The 26,443-nt window shown below is 42.2% G+C and overlaps 1 protein-coding gene across 1 annotated transcript in view; it reads left to right on the top strand.

Moving 5' to 3' along the window:
• Nucleotides 1-801: 801 nt before the first annotated feature.
• Nucleotides 802-26,443, top strand: part of KL (klotho) — a 46,806-nt gene continuing 21,164 nt past the window's right edge. Inside the window, exon 1 of the mRNA XM_057533181.1 lies at nt 802-1,616. Within this exon, the coding sequence (XP_057389164.1) occupies nt 804-1,616 (813 nt within the window). The 5' untranslated portion in view covers nt 802-803. The remainder of the gene's footprint in view (nt 1,617-26,443) is intronic.

Raw genomic sequence — 26,443 nt, 5'->3', positions numbered from 1 at the left:
ACAAGTACTGGTTTGAAATGGTTAAAAGATAACAGTAAGAGGGAGAGGAGAGCAAAGTTCCAACGCATCCCATACATCTCCTTTGTCTTCCTCGAAGGCGTCCTGGACTGGGGCCTGCGGGACCCGCCATTCAGGTTGCGCGCGTCGGGGGGGCTCTTCACGGGAGCATCTTCCTTACACACTTCAAGGGGAAGTTCACCACAAGTCCCTCTCTCCCAACATTCCAAGTTCCAACCTAGCTCTCCCCACCCTGCCCCCCAGTACAATTTCGGCCAATTCCTAATCGGCTCTAGTAATGTCAGTTACTCTTCTCGGCCTCCGAGTGGGAGAGAAGAGAAAGCAGGTGCTTCCTGGCGGGCTGACCCCGCGAGGGCATGCAAAGTTCCCGCGCCGAACTCAGGAAAGTTGGGTGGCCGCCTTCCTTCCACCACGCACCCCGGCTCTGCGGCTTCTTCCAGGAGCGCGCGCGGATGCCGAATAGAAGGCGGCGCGCAGGTCACTCATGTCGCGGAAACATCCCCAGCTGCCCCTGGGAGCAGAGAACAGGTGCATTTTCTCCGACGTCCGGGAGCGGCGCCCGTTGCACCTTGCTCGCGGTCGCGCCCCTCGCGCGGACTCCCGCTCGCCCTTTGCGCCCCCGCCCCCCCCCAATTCGGGGCGGGGAGAGGCGCGGGGCCACGGGTAATTATTGCCGGCGGGGCCCGCTGGGGAAGCGGGGGTGGGCGCGCCGGCGTGGGGCGGGCGGCGCGGCGCGGGCATAAAGGGGCGCGGCGCGGCGCCCCGGCGTCCGGCTCCCGCGCAGCATGCCCGCCCACGCCCCGCCGCGCCGCCCGCGTCTGCGGACGCCACCGCTGCTGCTGCTGCTGCTGGCCCTGGGCGGCCGCCGCCTGCGCGCTGAGCCCGGCGACGGCGCGCAGACCTGGGCCCGCTTCGCGCGCCCTCCGGCCCCGGGTGCCGCGGGGCTCTTCCACGACACCTTCCCCGACGGCTTCCACTGGGCCGTGGGCAGCGCCGCCTACCAGACGGAGGGCGGCTGGCGGCAGCACGGCAAGGGTGCGTCCATCTGGGACACGTTCACCCACCGCCCTCCGGCGCCTCCAGGCGACCCCCCGGTAGCCGGCCTGCCGTCGGGCGCCCCGTCGCTGTCCCCGCCCGCCACCGGGGACGTGGCCAGCGACGGCTACAACAATGTCTTCCGCGACACGGAGGGGCTGCGCGAGCTCGGGGTCACCCACTACCGCTTCTCCATCTCGTGGGCGCGGGTGTTCCCCAATGGCAGCGCCGGCGCCCCCAACCGGGAGGGGCTGCGCTACTACCGGCGTCTGCTGGAGCGGCTGCGGGAGCTGGGCGTGCAGCCCGTGGTCACCCTGTACCACTGGGACCTGCCCCAGCGCCTGCAGGACGCCTATGGCGGCTGGGCCAACCGCGCCCTAGCGGACCACTTCAGGGATTACGCCGAGCTCTGCTTCCGCCACTTCGGCGGCCAGGTCAAGTACTGGATCACCATCGACAACCCCTACGTGGTGGCCTGGCACGGCTACGCCACCGGGCGCCTGGCCCCAGGCGTCCAGGGCAGCCCGCGGCTCGGGTACCTGGTGGCGCACAACCTCCTTCTGGTGAGTTCGAGGGGCCAGGCGGAGGGCCACGCCAGGGAGAGGGCCACTGGAGACGTGAATCTCCGGTTAGATGAGGCTCCATTTGAGCACATCTGTGAGGTTATCTGGGATTCACACCCGGGGAGGAGGCGGGGGGCGGTGGGGGGACGGGGGGCGCTGAGCATCTTGGACTTCCCTGGAAAGCGTGGAGTTGGGAATGGGAGGGAAGTCCCCGCAGTGGGAGCGCCTGTGATTGCCCTTTTGGGCCCATCGTCAAAAAGAAATTGGAATCAGTTTCTCCTGTGAGACAAGGGAGCTCCTTTCTCTGAGGGTAGAGGAATTCCTAGAGGTAAGATAGGGAGGACTACGAGCAGCCACGGGGAGCATGAGAAAGGAAACAAGTTTGTTCGGAAGCCACGCAGATAGCATTACTCTCTACTAGAGTTTGTGGAGATGTCATGAGTTCAGTGTTAATCCAATAAGATCTGTCTTGCTTGTAGCACAAGTTCACGCTGCAGCAAATTTGAAGGTATTAAAATCGCATCTACTGCAGAGCAGAGTTCAAACTGTCTTTGGATGTTCTTTCTGTGGCAGGATTGAACACTACATCCACCAGCCTTACATAATCAGCAGGGGTATGATGACCTCTCATAAAATCTTAAACAAAGCTAGCCATAAAATACAGAAACCACTACAGGGTGATACAGATTGGGTCCTACAACAACTGTATTTGCACGATGCTCTCTCCAATAGGAAGGATTCCTCAGGGATGAGGTTATTAGGCTGACACAATTGATTTTAGCACCCTTGTGCAGAAGGCTTAATAAATTTTGACAGCAGGAAGAATGAATGTGCCATGATAAAGTTGTCCCCCAAATAATTCTTTCTCCTTTTTCTCCTTTACTTAGTATTGAAGATTAGGTCTCATCGATTTGAGGGTTCATTTATAATCTCAGTTATTGGTACACTTTGTACAGAATTTTGTATCATGAGAGAATATTTTATGGATATGTGCAAACATTTTAATAAAACTGTTTAAATGTATAACTTTTGGCACCACATTTTGGTGACTTGTGGGCCTACTGGAAGACCTATTTTTCCTTAAACATCTTTATTGGAGTAGAATTGCTTTACAATGGTGTGTTAGTTGCTACTGTATAACAAAGTGAATCAGCTATACATATACATATATCCCCATATCCCCTCCCTCTTGCGTCTCCCTCCCACCCTCCCTATCCCACCCCTCTAGGTGGTCACAAAGCACCGAGCTGATCTCCCTGTGCTATGCGGCTGCTTCCCACTAGGTAGCTATTTTACATTTGGTAGTGTGTATGTGTCCATGCCGCTCTCTCACCTCGTCCCAGCTTACCCTTCCCCCTCCCTGTGTCCTCAAGTCCATTTCTACATCTGTGTCCTTATTCCTGTCCTGCCCCTAGGTTCTTCAGTACCTTTTTTTTTTTTTTTAAGATGGAAGACCTATTTTTAAATTTAGAATTAAACCACATATTTTGAACAGAGTCAAGATGAAGACCACTTCTACACACTTTAATTGAAGCCGTAGATAATTGAGGCAGAACAGTATTGGGTTATTGAGTTGACTTACTGCTTGGAGCTGCTGGTAATGTTGTAATAATGGCTAATTAGACTGTATGTCAGCTCCACAAAACCTGTTTGGTACCACAGGTCATAAAAGAATGTTGGCTTTGTTTGACAAAAAATTTGTGATTTTAGTGATTCTATATTGATACATATTTTTCATGAAGATACTTTAGAGCAGTGGTAATAAACTTTTTCAGTCTGTCAATCCTTTTAAGGAATCAGAAGACCCTAAATAGCACCTGTTCATGGTTGGTGATAGAAAAACTATGGGAAAAACTGGCCCCTCTTTTAAAGAAAACATAAGCAAATTTCAGTTCGTACCGGAAACAAGAGATATGTGGACCAACTGAAGGACCTAATAGACCATTCCTGCAAAATTACTACTTTAGATTTAAATGACATGAGTTCTATTTTCAGAATGCATGTAATAAACTCTGTATAAATACAAAGGTTATCAATTGTTATAGCCACTTACATGATCATTTCATACATAAGATAAGGAACTGGGGCTGTAGGAGCTTTCTGGTACTCTGGTATTTTATTTTATTTTGATTCTAAGCTACTGATCTTTTTTTTTTTATTGGAGTAGAGTTGCTTTACAATATTGTGTTAGTTTCTACTATACAGCAAAGTGAATCAGCTATACGTATACATATATCCCCTCTTTTTTGGATTTCCTTCTCATTTAGGTCACTGCAGAGCACTGAGTAGAGTTCCCTGTGCTATACTGTAGGTTCTCTTTAGTTATCTATTTTATACATAGTATCAATAGAGAATATATGTCAATCCCGATCTCCCAACTCATCCTACCACCACCCCCTCCCCCTTGGTATCCATACGTTTGTTCTCTATGTCTGTCTCTATTTCTGCTTTGTAAATAAGATCTATACCATTTTTTTTCAAATTCCACATATATTACTCTGGTATTCTAAATAGTCAACATGCTTTTGGTTCTTGTGCCCACTCTTGGCCTTTTGATTAACTTCCCAGTTATATTTTTGTATCCTTAACACAAAAACTTGCCAAACACTAACCATCCTTCCAAGAAACGCAGTGGACTTTGTGTTCGTAAGAAATTAGTAACAGGGGGACAGTTGGTTTTGCTGATGCTGCAAACATAATTATAGTTGCTGTAAAATATTAATTTTGCTTTCAAATTTCTTTGGTTTGGAATTTAGTCATTCTTGTATCTTATGAAGAAATAAGTTGTCATAATCAAAAATGGTATCTTTCATTATTTAATATGAGATATTTTCATTCTGATTTCAATACTTTTTCTTGGCGTGTGTGTTAGGGAGGGAAGTTTTGACCTTATTTGAAAAGATAAATCATATTCCCCAGATTTTGGTAATGGAACATTTTGGTAATGGAACATTTCAGCTAGGGCTTAGATATTACTGGTAGGGGTCACTGGGCCCCTAGCTTATTCATTTGCATTTGGGGATATGATGCTTGTGAAGGATAAATCTGGCCAGCACCCCTCCCCTGCCCCATTCTCTGCTTCCACTAATTTACGAGTGGACTAAGGAGACCCCCTGGGGAGACTGGAAATTTGAACACTGCCCCCCCTACCCCGGAGGACAGGAGGCAGGCCAGACAAACTGCAGGATGAATAATGAGGTGGGGAGGCTTTGCTCAGAATGGAGTCTTCGTGGTTTTTTGCGGGTTTCTGGTACTGAGGTAAACCTTGATAAAAATAGCCTCTGTGTGTGTGTATGTGTGAGACAGAGACAGAGACAGAGACAGACTGACAGCCAGAACTGAAAGGAGGATTTCCCTGCAGAGCCCTAGGAATCCAGACTGCTTTGCTCATGAGTATAACCCAGGAAGAAGACACACCTCCTCTCTGACTTGAAGAGGGACTGCTCTGCCTTCATAGCTCTTGAAAGATGGTTCTTGATGGCCCCTGAAAAACTAGTGTTAAGGCCTGTAGTTGGGAGTCCAGCTCCAGCGGTGCCTCTGAGTTTTTGTTCTGCCCGTGGGTTTCTGAGAGGACCAGGACCGAGTTGAAGATAAACATGGGCCTCCCAGGGAGTCTTGCAAATGTCTGTAAAGGGAACCTGTGGGAAAAGACAACTTGTTTCACTTAAGGAGGTGGGACTGGGAGATATTACTTTGGGCATTTTGTATAGTGCAGACCTGACTGGTATTGAACATCAGTGCTCCTGTCTCAGCTGATCTGTCCACAGCCTCTTTCCAGCCACTATTCTCTTTCTTGCTGCACTTCCTCAGCTTGGCTTCCAGAACCCAACTGTCTCTCCCTTCTCCTCTCAGCTCACTGGCGATTCGTTCCCAGTTCCCTTTGCTTATTCCTCTTCATTCTGCCTCTAAATACTGGAGTGCCTTGTACTCCCTCCTGGGACCTCTTCTTTAGATTCGCTCCAAGTGAACTCTTTGAATACTCTATGTCCTGATGACTCCAAATTTTGAGTCTCCAGCCAGAACTTCTGCTCTGAGCTCCAGACTTGGAGCACTTGGAGTGCCTTCTCCACTTTGATGTCAAATAGGCATGTCACATTTAACATCCAAAAACAAATTCCTGTTTTCCCCATCTCCATTATGGCAGCTTTGCTCTTTCAGTTGGTTGGGCCCCAAACCTTAACTTCTTCCTTTCTCTTACATCTTGTATTCAATCCATCAACCAATCCTATAGCTCTACCTACCTTCAAAATGTTAAACAGAATCCAACCACTTCTTTTATCTATAGCTACAGGTCCAAGCCCCTATCAGATTCTGCCTGCATCACTGGAATAGCCTCCTAGCTGATGTCCTTGCTTCTGCACTTGCCCCTTGCAGTTTGCCATGATGGATATTCTCAAGGATATCATTATGTATGAACAAGATAAAGTCCCTCATTTATTAAAATCCCACTTTTTCTTCGAGAACCAGCTCACATGCTCCCTTTGGCTCCACACTCGAATGCCATCTCTTCCTCCTATGGAATCCCACAATGCTTCACTCTGATGACTCCTACCATACTTTTCCTTTTATTTAATCGTTTGCTTCCTTTCACTAGCCAGGTAATTCCTTAAATGAGGAAACCAGGTTCACTTCATCTATCCTAAAATGCCATCTTGCCCTTGGTAGGTGCTCAGTAAGTGGCTTCTGGCTGTTTAACAGCCTGACTCTGCCTTCATAAACTGATGCTCCTAGGATCTGCTCTCTTTGTCAGTCTTACTAGCCACTTTCTTATGGGACAGGGGGTACTAAATCCTAATCAGATAGTAAGATCAGTAAATATAATGGGGCAGAATCTGACATTTTTCAGTAAAAATATAAGGTTCATCATTAAATGTATGACTCCATTGTAAAAATTTCCAGACAACTGAAAACTATCTACAGTCACTATGCAACATTATAAAAAAGTTTTCAGAATGGGAGGTGGAGAAATTCTCCTGGCTGGCTTTAGGAGCATTTATTGGAAGTGGCTTTGTTATCTGGTTGAGTTTTCATTCCCCAAGTAATAGTGGAGGCAATTTATCTACTAGATACATGTTTAAATTATACATGCTATGTACTTTTGTGAAGCACTTTACCAACTTTCCTCTCATTAAAATGTTTTTGGTACATTGCTGGAATAATCAACTGGGTTGAACGTTCATGTATTTTACAGACTACTGAATTCAATGGTGTGTTTAATCAGAAATGATTAAAATATCTCCTGAAGAGCTTGACTCACTCGTCTTTGAATATCTGATTGAACACAGTGTTTTTTGAAGGTCACAGTCAAGTCCAAGAAAAAAATTTACAAATAGGAAAAGAACTAATAAAATAATTTCAAAATCATAGCAATGTTTTACAATGTCAGTTATTTCGAGTTGAAGAAAAGAGGGAAAATACAGACTACTAAGCATTCAAATAATGCCAATATACATTTCTTAAGTGCAAAATGAATGAATGCACAACTGTGTTACCTGAATGTGCAGTTAGTCATGAATTTGGCACACAGAAGTCTTCTGAGTTATCTTAATTTTTCAAACAATATGATTGCTCCAAGCCAGAATTTTAAAATTAATTTGTACAAAAAGTGCTTTTCTTTCAACGAATGTTATCTTTTTAAGGCATAAAGGAAATTTTAGGTGTAGGAAGAGAATAAAGTACAAAATAAAATTGGGAGGACAAGAAATAAAGAGTGGGTAAGTACGAATACATACTGTTACTGAATCCTTCAAGATCCACATCTTCTCAGGAAACTGCAAAGTGATACTTGTAATCTGTACTTAAACAGAGCATATAAAAGGTAGATTATGCTTATCTTGATACATTCTGGGCACAAAGATAATCTAAAGGATCAGTATAGCTCTTCTCCCTTCTACCTTGGGATAAACTTATTTATCCTTCAAAGACTTGACTCAAACCCTCCCATTTTGCGGTAACAGGCAGAGAGGATCATTTACTCATTTGCGACTCCTTGAGGTCAGAGACTGCATATCATATTTCTTTTTAAATTTTTAGTGCTTATCTCAGTCCTTGGAGCAGAGGAAATATTCGATACAATTTTTAATGAATGAATAAATATAGATGTAAAATAATTTTACTTCAATATGTTCTTTTTTTCTTCTAAATTGAACACCTACAGTCTGCTTTCTCACCCAGTATCTGGGAAGGAGTTTTAAAAAGTGAGGAAGAACAGGGGAAAAAATTTCTGCCCAGATAGGTGTGTAACCTTTGCACATTTCCAAGGCAAATAATATCCCCATTTTCATCCCGTGGACAGGGGAGGAGGGGAACAGGGGAAGGGGGAGAACGTGACCTCGTGAGTGCCTGACCTGGAGGCTGCATCGTCTCTTCCACTCACCTCCCATTGGCAGGACTCAGTCACGTGGTGTAAGGAGCGTGGGAATTACTGCAGCTGCGTAGCCGTGTGCTCGGCGAATCAGGTGGGAACACGTCATTAAGGACAAGCATTCATCTCTCCGACACCATCCACCTCTCAAATATATTGTGAGAATTAAAACAAAATCATGTATGTCGACATGTTCTGAAAAACGTAAAGAGCTCTACAAAGGTGAGGTATGAATTTTTATTGTCAATAAAAGCAAGAGTGTTTGAGAAGTGATCCTCTTGAGCTGTTTAGGTGAAAGGAATTAGACGAGTGCTTTAGAAATTGTTGCCTCACTTCTTCATTCAGTGGGATAGAGTCTTTGCAATTATTTCAACAGCATTTGACTAAAGATTTTCAAATCAGTTTTGAGATAATTTATTTTACATAAAACATACTACCAAGTGCCTTTTCTTGATGTTTAAAGGAAATATACTGAAATTTGACTGATATAATTTGATATATTGACTAAAGATAAATATTTAGTGAACTTGCATGGCCCCAGTCTGAGTAGATTTTTTTTATTAATAACATTATTGTTTGAAGTATGGATACCAGAACATCATCCATGAACCAGTATCATTTATAGTTTGATAAAATACTCAAACTGAAACCAGTACTATACATTAAGTTTAAATATAATGGTGAGAAGATATTATTTCCATGTCTGTAAGTGCACTACTATTTGATAATTAGAATGTTAGAATTAGAAAGCACCAGGGAAATCCCAGGTCAGATATCTTCTCAGGACCAACACCTTGCAGTGGTCCTGGGGTCCTCTAGCTTCTGCTCGACTATTTGCAGCAAGAGGAACCCAGCTCCTCTCAAGTTGCCCACTCGATTTTATCTTTTATATTGATCGGAAACCTGCCTCTGTATGGGACTCACCCGCGGTTGTCTCTGCCTTCCTAAATCTCAAAGAATAAAACAAATTGCTTTTTGACGAGACAGCTTTTCAAATATCTGAAAAGGCCACTGTGTTCTTCCTAAGTATTTTCTACTTTATTCACACTCATGGCTGCTCCTCCGAGAAGAATTAGAGGGAGCTGGCATTTAGTCAGGGCTCCTTCTTGGGAGACTGCGATGGGGCAGACAGGAATGTGGTTGAATTCTGAGAAAGCAAATGTGACCGTTGAGAGGCCTCTTTATCTTCTGACACTTGAGGAAAAGGTGGGGAGAGAGAGGGAAGAGTTGACCTTTCTATCTCCCCAGGGGGGTGGGTCTTTGAGGAACAGAGCAGAACAGGGCTGTCTGTGGGAGCTGCCTGTGTCCATCGCCCTTACCAAGGGGCTGCGGACGGTGGAGATGACTGAGGACACCCGAAGTAGGAGGGGCGTTCTGGGCTCTGCGTTCTGGGAACCAGCTGTGCAGCCGGGGCCAGGTGCAGCAATGCGCAGTTCACGCCACAGGATCAGTGCGTGGAGGGGCCAAAGCTCGGGTGGGAGAGGAGGGGAAGGACATGAAGCAGGAGAAGTGAGCCCAGACTCTTTGAAGACTTCTCTTAAGATTTGATGTGCAGACCAAATTTCAGCTGCCCCAGATGTTCAGGGCACATTTCTTATTCTGGACACCAAATCCTGTCCCTGCCGTCCAAGACTGCATTCGCGGTTTTGGCTGTTACCTCCCTGCGGACTCGGATTAGTTTGCGGTCAGCTAAAGCCTCTCAGGCTTTTAAATTTTTCCCCATGTGAATTGCTGTTAAGCCAGACTTCCCCTGTCATCTCCTTTTGTCACTTATTTTTGAACTTTTAATCGTATTGAATTTCATCCTCAATGTGTAAAGGTGAGAGGAGGATTACCACAGATGGCAGACGCTTCTTAAAAATTGGAAATAACCTAAATATACTAGGGTGATCTGTTAAAGGAATAGCAGTGCACAGGTATAGTGGAATAAATAGTATTCAGCCATTAAAAAGTTAATGTATGGTGATTAAAAAGTTGCACATGGTATGTTATTAAGAGAAAAATGCCATATGATATATTATGCTTCTTATATATCTCTGTTGTGTGAATACGTAGAGAGCACTTTATAGCTCTTTAGCTGTGCTGAGCTCTCTTCAGCCACTGCCCTTTCCCGCAGCTTCTTTCCTGACATGCCCAAGCCTAGATTTGATATCCCTGCTTTCTGCTCCCATAAAATCCTGTACTGCCCTTCTAATAATACTTCACACATTTTATTGAAATGATTTGTTTGTTTGTCTTTCCCCAAAGACCTCAGCTTTGAAATGCTAGGAGTCATGTTTATCTTGCTTTCCATTTATATCCAGAGCATGAATGAAAGAGTGCACTGGCTCCCCCCACCCCCACCCCCACCCCCCGCCAAAATGTGAAAGGAAAAAAGAAAAATGTTAACAGTGGGTTATTTCTGGATAGTGCGATTATGGGTAATTCTTTTTCTTTCTGATTATCTGGATTTTCTAATTGTTCTATAAGCAAAATGTAATACTTGTGTGATAGAGAAATCGTAAGTGGTGTTTCTGGGAAAAGATGGCTGAGTGAATTTACCCATCTAATGTTTTTTCCCTCTTGAAACCCCATTAAACTTTAGTAAAGAAACAGTTAAAGCAAAGAAGGGGGGGCGGCAAGGGGAGGGAAGGAGCAAAGGAGGGAAGGGTGAGGGAGAAAGACCCACAGTGATGGAGAGAGTAGAATAGTAACAAAAATTTGGAAGCTGAGAAGCATGTGAGAGAGTATTCCTGACTCAGCGGATCTGAGCAAGCTGACTGCTGAATTGGCTGTGGGAGAAGCCAAGAACCAATCCTACGATTGCAGAATCTTCCAGAGGCTCAGAGAATAGCAAGAGCAGGTACTCTGGAACTGGAGGTGAAGGGAGTGGGTGCTTAAAATGAGAAGAATTGGTTGAAAGCTGTGTAAGAAACAACTAGATTTCTGGGTCTCTTCCCCCAGTCCCGCCTGTTGAGCATATGCTGCTTCTCCACTCAAGGAGAAAACTCGAAGTGAACTTTCTGGAGAGTATAAAATGCAAAGTGTCTGGACTGAGGGACATCAGGCACAACTGAGGGCATGAGCAACACACTGAAAATAAGGACTAAGTGAACGTATGCGACAAGTGTGAGACACCCACCCCTTCCCCAGACCGCTCCTCCACCCCGCCCCCAGCTCTACTCGCCCACCAGGCTCTGGGAGTATTGGCTGTGTGACTTCTACTCTCCAGGGAGGGACTGGAAGTGTCTTCTCCAGGGAGTCTGATGAGCTCATGCGGAAAGACCTAAGATGCTGATCCTAAAGGTTCCACAGCAAATGGCAGAGACAGATCACTCCACAGTGAAGCTCAAAATCAACACGCCCCACCCACATGCTCAGACCTTCCAGTCAGGGTTTTTGTTTCTTGTTCTTAAACATGAGTAGACAATCAAGAATCAACAGGATCCGAGGAAAGCCTCTAATATGAAAGATTGAGACCCACCTAAATAAAGGGGAAAAAAGCAACTTTCTGGGGCAAAAACTTGGAGGAAACTGAGAATATATAAGGAAGAAAAAAAGCTAAAAGAAAAAAAGACTCAGTCAAAAGATATTACAAACTTCTAGTTATAAAATAAATCATGGGATGTAATGTACAGCATGGTGATTATAGTTAATACTGTACTGTGTGTTTGAAGATTGCTAAGGGAGTAGATCTTGAAAGTTCTCACAAGAAAAAAAAATTGTAACTATGTGTGGTGATGAATGTTAACTAGACTTATGGTGGTGATCATTCCATAATATATACAGATATTAAATTATTATGTTGTATACATGAAACTAAAACGATATTATATGTCAATTGTATCTCAATAAAGAAAAATAAATTTTAAGAAACTCAATAAATTCTTAAAGAGTTAGGAGAATATGTTGCATCTAGAAAATAAGAATAGGATAATACAATAAAATAGGTGGAAAGAACAGTTGGAAATTAAATACATTATAGCAGAAATGAAAATTTTAATAGAAGAATTGGAAAATAAAGGTGATGAAATCTCTCTAAGAACAGGGCAAGAAAGAAAGCAAAGAGATGGACAATAGTTGGGAGAAAAAAAAGTAAGAAAATTGGTGGACCAGCCAGAGGTCCAGCATTCAAGTAATAGGAGTTCCAGAAAGGGAGGGGTGCAGTAGAGTGTTAGGCCTGGGGCCCCCACTGAACGGTGCTTCTCAGTATTCATGACCTATGTACTTGCCTCCCACATAGACTATGGGCTAGAACAGCGTTCCCCAACCTTTTTGGCACCGGGGACCAGCTTTGTGGAAGACAATTTTTCCATGGACTGGGGGGCAGGGTGTGGGGGGAATGGTTCAGGTGGTGATGCGAGCGATGGGGAGCGGCAGATGAAGCTTCGCTCGCTCGCCTGCCGCTCACCACCTGCCATGCGGCCCGGTTCCTAACAGGCTGCAGACCGGTAGCGGTCTGTGGCCCAGGAGTTGGGGACCCCTGGGCTAGAGCACGTGACTTGTTTGTTCAATGGGGCAGTAGCAAGTGTGGTGCAAGCAAAAGCTTGATAACTACATTCACAGTGGAACTTTTCTTTCTGGATCACTCCCTCCTGAAAGTACAGGAGATAAGGGCCTCTCTATAGGCTACCGATGAGACCCTCTGTCTCACATATCTCTGTAGGGACCCAATACCATATAGCAGGAACCAGTCGATTCCCTTCTCCTTGTAGACACTGGAGTGCCTGAATCATTGCATCTGTAGCAGCATTCCCCTCTACCAGGACATTTCCCCAGGTTACTACTGGTGAAATATTGAGCAATCGGGGCACCATCTTGTGCCAGGGGACTATCCGCCCCCTAAGTATCACCCAGAATGGCATTCTCTTTGCCTTCCAGGAAGTGAAGCCTCAATTGTGTTTGGTCTTCTGAGAAGCAAATGTCAAGACAGCATTAGATGTGCAGGACATTTATTGAGGGGAAACAACTGTGAAGTATAAAGGGGATGGAGCTGGAGAAGGCAGATGAGCCTTTAGACCATGATGCATGTCTGACACCTGTGAAAGAGAGTGGGCAGGAAGGCAGATGGGATAGGAAGAGTCTCAGCTGTCAGTACAGGTCTAAGAAAGATCCAGCCAGGCCAGCGAGGAGTTCTTGAGCCAACATTTCCATTGGACGGGGCCATGGCTTGTAGGAATGGGTCTGCCTTAGTACCCCTGCTATATTCAGTCATAAGGGAGTATCCCATGAGAAGCATGGCCTCAGGGCCAATGTAGTGAAGGGCCAAAGGGGAAGCGATTGGTGCAAATAGTCAATTATGCTCCTCACAGCAGGAGAACTGAGTGGCACATTTTCATGGCTACCACAAAGACCAGTGAGTTACGACATTCAGAAGAAAGGAACAAAAACTATTTCCAACCAGAATTTATGTATCTACACTATTAGTCATTCATGAGGGTAGAATAATGAGATTTCAACACATTCAAAGTCTCAAAAAATACGTCTTCCGTGAGTGCTTTATCGGGAGGTTATTGGAAGATACACTCCGTGTAATGTGATGTAGACATAGGATATTCAAAACAGTAGGTCTAACCCAGGAGCGTGATGATGAATTGTAGACCCAAGAAATCAACTGTGCAGCAGAGCTAAGAGCAACCAGTCCAGAAGAGGAGAAGATTCCAGAAGTGTGTCTCCAAGAAAATATTGGAGGCTGATGTGACCTTGCAGAAGTTTGTGCTGAGAGGCTATTGGAAAAGTGTGGGAAGAATTAGCCACAGGTACAAAGAAAATCGAGGAAGTAAAAAAGCAATGCAATTATTAACTTCAAGGAAAACAAAAATAAGAAAGGAAACTTAGTCTTAATTACCATATTAGAATACCCAGCTGTGAGTAATAGTCCTGTTGGCAGAGTAATGTCAGTACTGAATATTAGTTACTCAAACCAGAACCTGATGTATAACGAAATTGCCTGTGTGAGGGAGCTAAATCCTCATCTACCGTAACAGGAAGTCAGTGGATCATGTCTAAAGTAGGGAAGTGTGGAAACTAGATTTCAAAAGAAAAAGTCATAAAAGTCAAAGATGGTTACCTCTGGGGAGAAAAGGGGGACAGTGGCAGTGGGGAGTAGGGTGGGAAACTGTGGTTGCTGTTTTAAGTTGCATAAAAATTAAAAAAAATAATTTTACCATTGCTTTAAAATTTAATTTTGCTAGTTATAGTACATATTTGCAGCATTTCAGCCTGGAGAATTCTTTTTGAATCAAGCTTTGAAGCATTTCCCAATTTTCAAATTAATGCCATTTGAGTTTTCATTCTTTCGATGATAAAAATGTTGAAAAGAAGTAGGGCCACGAGTAAACCCTGTAGGGTATTGTTGGTCACCTTCTCCCAAGTGGACCTTTCCCATTAATTATGTTTCAAACATCTATCAGTGTTTGATTCTTAATAAGAAACCAGTACATTTTGTTTAATCAATAAACACTCTTAAAATATGGTCCTTCGAGCATTAATTATTCATACAGCAACAGTACTGTCTTGTATATGTCCTACTTTTCTTCTTCTTGACCCCAAGAATATTCCAAGAAGATCTGGCAATTGTCAAAATTATTACGTAGAGTCTATTGTGTTCCCAGATAAGCTATACAAAACCATAAAAAAATTATTTGGGGGCTAGTTTGGCACTTATTTTATGAATCCATGTTGCCTCCTCATTATCTTGTCTTCCTCAGTACTGATGTCTTTTTTATTAAGCCATTTCGTAATATCGCTCATGGGTCTATTTCTGAAATGCATATTTTCTTCCCTTTTAAAATTAAGAACATTTTCATTCTTCAAGCACCTTATATTCTATGATCCCTCTAAGTACCTGATAACTGTTCTATGATCATAACTGCAAATCCTTTTGGTGGGTCCCTCTTGGAGATGAACTTGGAATGGCATGTAGTCTCCTGTAGTGATTTCCTCCTGCAGTGATTAGGAATCCAAGTCTAGAATGTAGTCTGAGGATAGATACAATAAAAGGGCAAGCGGCAACAGAATCAAATATGCTGGTGACAGTAGTTAAAAGCATGCCGCAGGATAGATAAAGACAATCTGAGAAAGACCTGGAAGATAAGAGCAGAACTGGTGGTCTTCAGGAGACCCAACAGGGGTAGAGGACTAAAGAAGTCAGAGAATTGAAATGACGAGTCTGTGACCTCAGAATGCAATGTTGACTTTCAAATCAACTTTATTATGTTGGGGGTAATAAACTGATTTTAGAAATATATGTCTTTTATACAAATAAACTCAATCACTCAAATATCATTGAGTGCTTGTACCTGTTGTGCAGGTCATGTACTGTATACAGCTTGTAATCCTGGATTTTATTTCATATAGATACAGTTCTGTTGAGGAAGCTCAGAGTGGCACGTGGGTTGATATCTTGAAAAATTCATGACCTGCTGGGTGACCTGCTGCAAAGTCTAATGCCTAACAGGGGCAAACAGGCTGTTTCACCCGAGTGAAGTGGGCCAGTAGGAGAAGTTGTGGCCCTGGATGAGCATGTGCCCCAAGTAATTCTCTGTCAGGAGGGATGAGGTATGGTCCTGCCAGATTCTCTGATTTTGAAAGAAGCTAGAAGCTCAGAATTTTGAGTGAAATTTCCTGAATTTTAAAGATTATCTCAAAAAAAATTTTTTAAGCCTGACAAAGGCCAAACAAATCTCCATGGATTTTGAGTTTATAGCCCCCGACCTATAGCATCTGGCTCATCTGAAGCCCTGATGGGAGCGTGACTCCACACCCTCCAGTGTGCCTCGTCCATCACTATCTGCCTGAGGCTCTAGATGGGGGCTGTGGCCTCCCACTGAAGTGGTGAAATTTCCCCAAATTGAATGGTTGTGTATGTTGAAGAATGTGGATTTTTGAGCATGTTCAGATTGGGTAGTGCCAGGGATTAGATCCTGCAATATTAAATAAATAATGGATATTCACTTAAACTTATGTTATTCGATGACATCAATAGGTCTTTGTCAGATCATTAGACAATCTACTTAATCGCAGAGAATGCTCACAGCTGACCATATTCCCAGGCCTGAGACTGGAGGCTTACTTTCTGGAGTAATTGACAGGCAGGGGAGTGGAACTTTGGGGCTGCATAGAGCAAAGACAGGAGTGAGACACAGGGATGAACACAGGGGCTCAACTGGAATTGTACCTACAAACTTTCCATCACCTCCCAGCAGCCTCATCACTCTAAGCAGATAGCACGTGTCTCTCCTGGTAGGGGAAGGGAGGATATATGGTGCCTTTGAATGGCACCAAAGTAGGGATCTCACCCACTGATGTTGGGGGCTGCTCCCCTAATGAAGTGACTGACTTCCTGGCAAATCAGCATAGCTTGCTCCCTATAAATGGTCCCCATGCCTATAATTTTGACTAGTTTTTAAGTACTTTTCTCTTAAATATGAATGGACAGCCAGGCATCAAAAGGTATTTGAGGAAAGTGTTCACCATGAAACAGTGAGAATAAAATAAATACACAGAAAAGCAAACCATGAAAAACACGTTATGCAGGAAATTAAATACACACAAACTGAAAAAGGAACAAATCAGAGAATATTTAAAAATTCTTGAACATCAACAATGTAACTGTTGAAATAAAATGTTTAGTAAAAAGATTGAAAGATACAGGAAAAGAAGTGCCCCCAAAGTAGTACAAAATGACAAAGAAATGGAAATATTAAAGAAAGGGGAAAAAGATATAAAAGATGAAACACAGAAGTCCAACATCAAACTAATAAGAATTCAGAAAGAGAATAAGGAAATGGAGAGCAGGAAATTATTAAAGAAATAATATAAGAAAATCCTCCAGAACTGAGGAACACAAGCCTTTAGCTTTAAAGATCCTTCTGAATTCCTAGCACAATGAATGCACAGTTATGTAGGGATTTAGAAAGCTTACCTTCTGGTATGGTACTGGCACAAAAACAGAAATATAGATCAATGGAACAGGATAGAAAGCCCAGAGATAAACCCACGCACATACAGTCACCTTATCTTTGGTAAAGGAGGCAAGAATATACAATGGAGAAAAGGCAGCCTCTTCAATAAGTGGTGCTGGGAAAAATGGACAGCTACATGTAAAAGGATGAAATTAGAACACTCCTTAACACCATACACAAAAATAAACTCAAAATGGATTAAAGACTTAAATGTAAGGCCAGACACTATAAAACTCTTAGAGGAAAACATAGGCAGAACACTCTATGACATAAATCACAGCAAGATCCTTTTAGACCCACCTCCTAGAGAAATGGAAATAAAAACAAAAATGAACAAATGGGACCTAATGAAACTTAAAAGCTTTTGCACAGCAAAGGAAACCATAAACAAGATGAAAGGACAACCCTCAGAATGGGAGAAAATATTTGCCAACGAAGCAACTGACAAAGGATTAATCTCCAAAATACACAAGCAGCTCATGCAGCTCAATATCAAAAAAACAAACAACCCAATCCAAAAATGGGCAGAAGACTTAAATAGCCATTTCTCCAGAGAAGATATACAGATTGCCAACAAACACATGAAAGGAGGCTCAACATCACTAATCATTAGAGAAATGCAAATCAAAACTACAATGAGGTATCACCTCACACTGGTCAGAATGGATGTTATCAGAAAATCTACAAACAATAAATGCAGGAGAGGGTGTGGAGAAAAGGGAACTCTCTTGCACTGTTGGTGGGAATGTAAATTGATAAAGCCACTATGGAGAACAGTATGGAGGTTCCTTAAAAAACTAAAAATAGAACTACCATACGACCCAGCAATCCCACTCCTGGGCATACACCCTGAGAAAACCATAATTCAAAAAGAGACATGTACCACCATGTTCATTGCAGCACTATTTACAATAGCCAGGACATGGAAGCAACCTAAGTGTCCATCAACAGATGAATGGCTGAAGAAGATGTGGCACATATATACAATGGAATATTACTCAGCCATAAAAAGAAACAAAATTGAGTTATTTGTAGTGAGGTGGATGGACCTAGAGACTATCATACAGAGTGAAGTAAGTCAGAAAGAGAAAAACAAAGACCGTATGCTAACACATATACATGGAATCTAAAATAAAAATGGTTCTGATGAACCTAGGGGCAGAACAGGAATAAAGACACAGACGTAGAGAATGGACTTGAGGACACAGGGAGGGGGAAGGGTAAGCTGGGACGAAGTAAGAGAGTAGCACTGACATATATACACAACCAAATGTAAAATAGATAGCTAGTGGGAAGCAGCCGCATAGCACAGGGAGATCAGCTCGGTGCTTTGTGACCACCTAGACGGGTGGGATAGGGAAGGTGGGAGGGAGACGCAAGAGGGAAGGGATATGGGTATAGATGTATACGTATAGCTGATTCACTTTGTTATACAGCAGAAACTAACACACCATTGTGAAGCAATTATACTCTAATAAAGATGTTAAAAAAAAAAAAAAGAAATCTTACCTTCTGTGTAATCTTTCCTAAGAAGCTAATGGAAGGCATGCGCCAACAAAATTACAGAGTTAATAAACGGGGAGAAAATAGATGTAGAAAAGTATGGCTATAATCCATAAGAAATAAAGAAAAATTCTAGGATGAGAGCAGTTCTAGACAGCATCTAGTCCAGATGGAACCAGGAGGATGGAAGATTCTAGCAGAGAATGGAGAGCTCTAAGTAAAAAAGTAGACTCAATAGAATAGAGGGTAGTGAATATGATGGAGAATCACAAAAACATTAAAACACCTAGGAAATATTACACAACTTTAATAGGTGATTATTCAAGGGAAAATAAAAAGCTGTACAAAAAAAAAGGAGAAATATTATAGTGTCCTGTTTGGCTCTGCAGTGAACAATATTTATATGAGAACCTCGATGTGACTGTTGGTTAATGATTTGAATAAGAACAGACATTTGGGAGAATGAGGCAAGAAATTTGAGGGGTGTTAGAGAGCTAACTCTTCATTATGTTGAATTATTAAATGTTGGAAGAAGCATATTATTTAGAAATATGGTAGTAATTACTGGCAGAAACAGCTAGAAGTTAAGTGTAGTTGTCTGCAGGGAGCAGAAGTGGGAGTTTGAGAGGGGCTGGGGAAGATGCTTACCGTTTTTCATAAGCCTTTGATTTTAAACTACATTAATGAGTTTATTTAATTAACAATAATTTTGAAAAAGCCTGTACCACTGAATAATGCTTTAAAGTTTCTGAAATGCTTTTGTGTATTTTGGGGGGCAGATAAAATAGTTGAGAGGCTCAGATTTTAGGGATCTAAACTGCCAAGGGATCAAACTGGGATCAGAACCCAGGTTTTCCAGCAATCCTACCACTGGGCATACACCCGGAGAAAACCATAATTCAAAAAGACATATGCACCCCAATGTTCATTGCAGCACTATTTACAATAGCCAGGACATGGAAGCAACCTAAGTGTCCATCGACAGATGAATAGATAAAGAAGATGTGGTACATATATATACAAAGGAATATTACTTAGCCATAAAAAGAAACAAAATTGAGTTATTTGTAGTGAGGTGGATGGACCTAGAGACTGTCATACAGAGTGAAGTAAGTCAGAAAGAGAAAAGCAAATATTGTATATTAACGCATTTATGGGGAATCTAGAAAAATAGTACAGATGAACCTATTTCCAGGGCAGGAATAGACGTAGATGTAGAGAACGGACATGTGGACACAGCGGGGGAAGGGGAGGGTGGGATGAATTGGGAGATCGGGACTGACATATATACACTACTATGTATAAAACAGATAACTAATGAGAACCTGCTGTATAGTACAGGGAACTCTACTCAGTGCTCTGTGGTGACCTAAATGGGAAGGAAATCCAAAAAAGGGGATATATGTATACGTATAGCTGATTCACTTCGCTGTACAGCAGAAACCAACACAACATTGTAAAGCAACTCTACCCCAATTTAAAAAAAAAAAGAGCCCAGCTTTTCTGAACCCCTGGTTGCAGTGCTCACTGCCTTACTGCATGCTGTCTCCAGCCTACAGTTTTCATTTGCGTGTGTGCTGCTGAATGTATAGACCAAGGGTAGGTTCCCTCCTTGTCACATCGGCGCTCAGAAATGGAGGTGTCACCAGTGTCTTTAACCCTCATTAACATCTAGAGACTCACCACTGCTAATTAAAACACACACTAACCCATAGACACCTGTTCTACTTACTATCGCTGTGCAATATGCCCAAACTTACTGACTTTAAAAAAACATTTTATTTTGCTTACATGTTGTGGGTCAGAATTAGGGGAGGGCTCATCTAGGCAGTTTTCCTGTGGGCTACATGTCACTTAAGCTTTGACCGGGCTGGGCATCCAGGATGGCTCATGCATGATTGGCAGTTGGTGCTGGCTGTTGACCAGATGTCCCTGAGCCCCGCCAACACAGTGGTCTCAGGTTAGTCAGACCTCTTATGCGGCAGCTGGCTTCCCCCAGCAAGCATCCCAAGAGAACTAGGAGGAAGCGGTGTTGACTTTTGATTTAGCCTTGATGTCATGGCGTGTCACTTCTGCCAGAGCAGTCACAACCCCCAGACTCAGGGAAGGGGACAAAGACCCCCACCCAGTAGGGGGGCCGGCGAGCAGGGTCACACAGCTGAGGGCCATGGGGGATGTGCCACCCTTGGAAAATACATGTCAGCACAGCATCTCATGCTTTCTAGCTCACAGGGGTCTGCTGGAAATGCCTTTTTCCATCTCCCCAGGACCTACACACCTGGTTTAGAAACTTCCTCCTCCATGAAGACTTCTGTGATTTCCCTCAACAAGAAGGAGTTTTTCTTTTCTCTGAATTCCCATTGTATATTTTTAAAAAATCCTTCTTATGACACTCACTTTCAATCTCATGTCATCATCATTTTGTGTACCTGGGCTGTGATCTCTGCATATTCCCTGCATAATAACTTGCCCGTTGTGTAAATATTTGCTTTGTGAAATAATGATTCCATGATAACTCAAATAATAGTCATGAAAAAGGCGCATTTCAATTCAGAGCTCTCATTTTTTTTCTTCTACACGATTCTCATTTCTGAAAAATGAAAGAAACCAAACAATCTTTCATGAGGAGTTACAGCAGAAACCGTGTGTGGATGTTTCCTGGTGTTTATTGCTACTCTGTGAGAAATAAAGAAGATGGGGGAATGAAAACCACGTCATTCACAATTTGATTAAAAAGCTTTTCTTTTTTTCTTTTCCTTTCATGTTTAAGCCCTGCAGTTTTGAATTTTCCCTTTCGTCATAGAGGAAGACAGATCAAGCAGCTATGATTCCAGTTCCCCGTTCTGGAAACACCCTCACAGCTGTTTAATACATTTGGCCTCAACTCAACCCCCTGTCCCCTCACTCACTGCCTTTTAGCCACAGGAAGGGCTTGCTGTTGTGCCTTGGGGCCCTTTTTTCTGGTTCTTCTCTCTGCCTGGAATGTTCTCCCCACCCCACCGTACCCCCAGATCCACAGCTCCCTCACCTCCTTTAAGCCTATGCTCAGAAGCCACGTTCTCAAACGAGGCACATCCTGAACACCCCATTTAAAATGCTTCTCCCAGCACCCCAGACTTAGTGGGAGTAGAAGACCCCTTCCTGGCTCAAGAAGCACTTTCTGGGGTCCTGGAGGAGAGAGGAGTTCACCGAGTTCATAGGTACTGCAGATGAAATGTGAACACGAATTTCTTGGGTTTGGTTTTTAGCTTCAGAATAGAAGACCCTAGAAGAGCAATTAAAAAACAAAACAAAAACAAACACACAGCCTCTGGCATAATAGTGGCTATTGAAAAGGCAGTCTTCGTTTGATTCCTTATGCAACCCCCAGACAGAAGCTCATTCTTTGGATTTAGTAGTTGCTCAACACTGCAGGGCCAAGAGGCTTATGCGTGTTAATTAACACCCTTGATGAACATTTGTAAATGAATCCCACCAAAGCCCAAGCAGACCAGCCTTTTTTGTGGTAAAGAATAATCTTTTGGGATTATTTAAGATCACAAAAGGAGACTGTAAGGAAAAATTTTCCTAGACTTGGAAATGGGGCAGAAGGATTACTGACGTCCTTCTGAGCAGCCTGCCTGGGTTAATCCTGTTCTCTGATTCTGACTCTCTGTGGGTGCAGAAGGGAGTGTGTCTTTGTTAGATCTGTTGTTTACTGTGGATCAGGGTATTTTAAGTTCTATAAGGGTAGATGTTAATGGAAATGATTCTTGCCTAATAGGAGCACATATGGATTTTGTCCTATGGAGATGGAAAATGAAAAGATTAAAACTACGGCATATTCAATGAAAGGAAAATAAAAACTCCTGTGAGTGCTACCAAAAGCCATGGCATCTCCTCCCCTTGGTACCCAGGACTCTCTTATCTTGTTCCCTTATTTTCACATCACTTACCATCTTTTTAACATGCTTTTTAGTTCACATTTGTTATGTTTGTTGTTTTTTTTTCTCTCCTCCTGCTGAGATGGAAGTTCCATGAGGGCAGAGGTTTTTGTCTGACTTGTTCACTATTGGATCCCTAAGCGCCAGAACTGGGCCAAGCCTATAGTAGGTGCTCAATAAATACTTGCAGAACGAAAATAGCCCTTAACATAGATCACTGACTTTCAAACTTTTCTGACCTTGACCCCGACAGTAAGAAAGGCATCTTATGTGTTGACTCGTACACAACAATAAGTCTCACAAAACAATACTTACCCTTATGACATGTGGTGCACTCTGAATAGAATTAGTTCTATTTTATTTCCATTTTCAAATTTTCTGTGGCTGCACATAACTCGATTTCACAGCTAGAATCTGTGGTGTGAAAAACTTTGACTTAAGACCATGTAGAAACTGCTACCACATAAGGCAAATGGGAAAAGTGGGGGAAAGAGGGGCAAGCAGATTACTTTCTATTATCGACTATTCCATAAAACATATTTCCTATTCCTGTAATCTTATCCTGTCTGACAATGTAGAAGACCTCACACATCCACATATCACTTTTTCTTTATGTGAAAAGTGTTCTCTCTTGTAAGGGAAATTGAGTTATTTGCAAAGCAAAGAGCTGTGAATGAGCCTGGGAACTGAGAAATGATCTTAAAGTCTCAGAGAGAGTCAGTCGGTTGGCATCTGCTGTTGATAAGTCAAAGCAGGAGAATTAGGTGAGGAGGCAGAGGTAAACATTTAGAAAGTAAAGGTGACTGTTATGGAAGAAAAACACTTTTCTCAATTTTGTTGAAATCAGAGTAGCCATTTCATGAGGGTATTACACAATTACTTTGGTGATTATAGTGATAGATGTTTACTGAAAAGAGCCTGGTTGACTGATGAAACTTAGGATGCTTTGGCTGATCTTGGGAATACATCCTTTATCTGAGTCCTTTATCTTCTTGTCACTTTTTCTCATCTAGCCTGATGTCTCCCTACCTGTTCCTTTCTCGACTCTCATTTTGTTGCTATTAGAAAAACAGATGCAAAAACCAGGAATTGGAACCCCTCTGTGTCTCCGATAACGTTGTGATTAATGGACCAGACGGATTCTCGTCACAAGCCAGATATTTTGTTAACAACCTAGCATCAATGATTTGGAAGGATTTTCGTAACAGCATGATTTAGTATTAAATAGAATGATTTAACTGATGTTGATTAGTCCTGTACAGGTAAATTAATGAGGCAGGAAACCTAATCTCTGATTTATTGATGTATTTACCAAGAGTGAGTTATGAAATAATTTTTACTTCATTTGAAGAAACTTTTTATTTAAAAAACGAACGAGTAAGGCCTTTTATGTAACGTACTTTGGAAAAATCCAGACAAAATGATCATAAGTAACAAAACTCCAGAACTACACCATGATTTTTTTAAAAATCTACCTTGATCTGTATCTTGCCTAGTTGTAAAAGTATTCCTTTGAGTGAGTTCTTATAGAATCTCAAATTTGGTTATATGTGTATTAGGAATTCTGTATTTGCAAATGACCAACCCCAACTAAAAATAGGTTAAAGAGGAAAAGGGACTTTATTAGAAGGACACTGGAGTGGGTCACAGAATTGGGGAAGAGCTCCAATGACTTTGGGAACAGGACTTGGAAATCACCATTCCCTTTGAGGAGGGCAACCTTTCTCTCTCACTACACACATGCGCATGTGAGAGCACTTTCCAGTAATCATCACCTTTGTCCAGGACCTTAATCATACCTACATTTTGGCAGTAGTGTTCCAACTTTCAGCATCCAGCTGTTCATATTTTAATCCATTCTGCAAGAGATGATTTTGATTGTATGATTTTGATCCTCATTGTCTCAGAAGTTTATGCTCACCTGTTATGATCTATTCTATAAAATCCAAATAATTTTGCATTCAGAATTTTTCGTATTCTGGTCCCACACTTTCTATTGTAAACTTATATGCCAAAAGCCACAAAGTATTAAACGCTTTCTCTAATTAGGCTAGTATCATTATTTTCACAACACTGAATACATTCTTATGTCTGTGCCTTTAAGCATAATTTCCATGCTTAGATACTCCATTGCCCTCCCCAAGCACCAGCCGCATTCCACTATGAGGATATTTTAAATGCTCATTGCCCCTACACCACTTACCCCAAATGTGGCCCAGGCTAGAAAAGAGATCCTAATTGTTTGGCTTAATACATGGATCTTAGAGTTTTGGGGTGAATTCCAGATGATCTGATGAACTACAACTTGGTCAAAAACATTTTGATGGAGAATAATGTAATGAACTGGGTCATTTGGTCAAAAATAAATCTCAGTTACTAGACTTTCTGTATTAATAATTTTGTTTTTCTATGAATCTTTTAAGCATTCCTAACTTTTTTTCCCCCAGAAATTATGAGGCTAAAATGTAAGAAACTGTTCTTCCATGTTTGTGAAATTTTGGAGCAACTGAAATGTGTGACAATAGGAGATTAGTAAATCAGTAAGTAATTGTTGGATGGTGTGAGATAGAATTAGTTGGAACAATCCATGTCATCCATCTTTGTGCAAAACATGAAAACATAGCTAAACAACCGGGACAGACATCATCAGTTTAGAAAATAACGTAGTAAATAATTTGAAGCAGAAAATTCCCCAAACTTGAAAATTTCAGTTACTTTTATTATTTATTTTATTTTTCTTATTAGAAAAGCAATGCATGCATGCTTATTACATAAAAGTTAGAAAATCAGAGAAGCAGAACAACATTAAAAAATGGCCATAGTCCCACTCAATAGAGATTATAACAATTATCCTCTTGATGCAAATTCTTCAAAATCCTGTCCTATGTATATTTATTTTATAGATGTACATATGATTCCATAAATTAGGTAATACTGCTTATGATTTGTCTGTAGCTAACTATAATTTATTAAAGTGATTGATTTGTAGCCAACAATTAATTTGTTCTATTTAACCTCTAATTCGTGAGTTATTTCAACTAATCCCTATTGTTGGCCTTTTAGATTTGTTTCAAGTAATCTGAGAACTATGACTGGCACGTAGTAGCTACTCAATAAATGTTTGACTAAAAGAATAAGTAAATGAATAATCTCATGTTGTTGGATGGTTAGATTGTTTCAAGTCAACTCTGTTGTTGATGGAGAGTGTACAGTCTTGATGAAGAGCTGCTAATTTATGAAGAAGCATGACATCTACCCCAACTGTATTTGTGCAGAGGGCAATGGGAAAGGGATGTCTACTGTGTCTGGGGAGCCAAACAAGCCTTCACAGGGGAGATGAGAATGGAGGTGAATTTGGAAGGAGAGAGAATTTTTCAGAGAATAACTGGGGAAAATAGCAGTAAGAGGAAGCAGGATTAATGAGGGACTGCTTCTTGGAAGAGGCAAGTCTAAACAGAAGGCAGGGAGGGATAGAGATGATAGAGGAAAAGTAGAATGTCATTACAGGGTTGATAGGTTGCCATGCAAGGTAGGTACAGGCTTGGGTGAGGGGTAACAAGAAATTGACCTGACAGTAGCAAAAGAGCAGGGTTGGGGAACGATGAGATATATATTGATAGGACATTGTTAATTTGTGGGAGGCTGTAAGGCTTGGTGATCGAGCTAGAAATTCTACGTATTTAATTGGCCAAGAAGTACAAAATAAAGTCAAGCAAGCCCAGCTGCTGCCTAAGTCCATGATTTTTCTGACCGGGTGTCAGCGAGGGTGGACATAAGGCCCTGGGCATAGGTTGGGGCCTGGGTGATAGAGGCAGGTCCCAGGCAACTTTTGAGGAACTGCACACAGAGATTACTGGTTATTTTTGTGGATAAAATCATAAGGGCCTATTTTTTGGAAATTATTTATGTGCTCTATTAGGTGGTTGTTTTGGGGGAGGATGCTTGAAATTCTTTCTGAAGGAACTTTAGTTTACAATCCATGGGGCTGTGCTGATAGAAATAAGAGGAATAATTCGGCCTACAGTCATGAACTTTAGGCTAGTTGTGTACTTGTGTAACAGCCCAGGGTAGCAGTGACTTTTAAGAAAGTCC

The sequence above is a fragment of the Balaenoptera acutorostrata genome, chromosome 18, assembly GCF_949987535.1.
Source record: "Balaenoptera acutorostrata chromosome 18, mBalAcu1.1, whole genome shotgun sequence".
Lineage (NCBI taxonomy): Eukaryota > Metazoa > Chordata > Mammalia > Artiodactyla > Balaenopteridae > Balaenoptera > Balaenoptera acutorostrata.
Note: the sequence above shows the minus strand (reverse complement) of the source record. Positions and strands in the feature narration are given on the sequence as shown.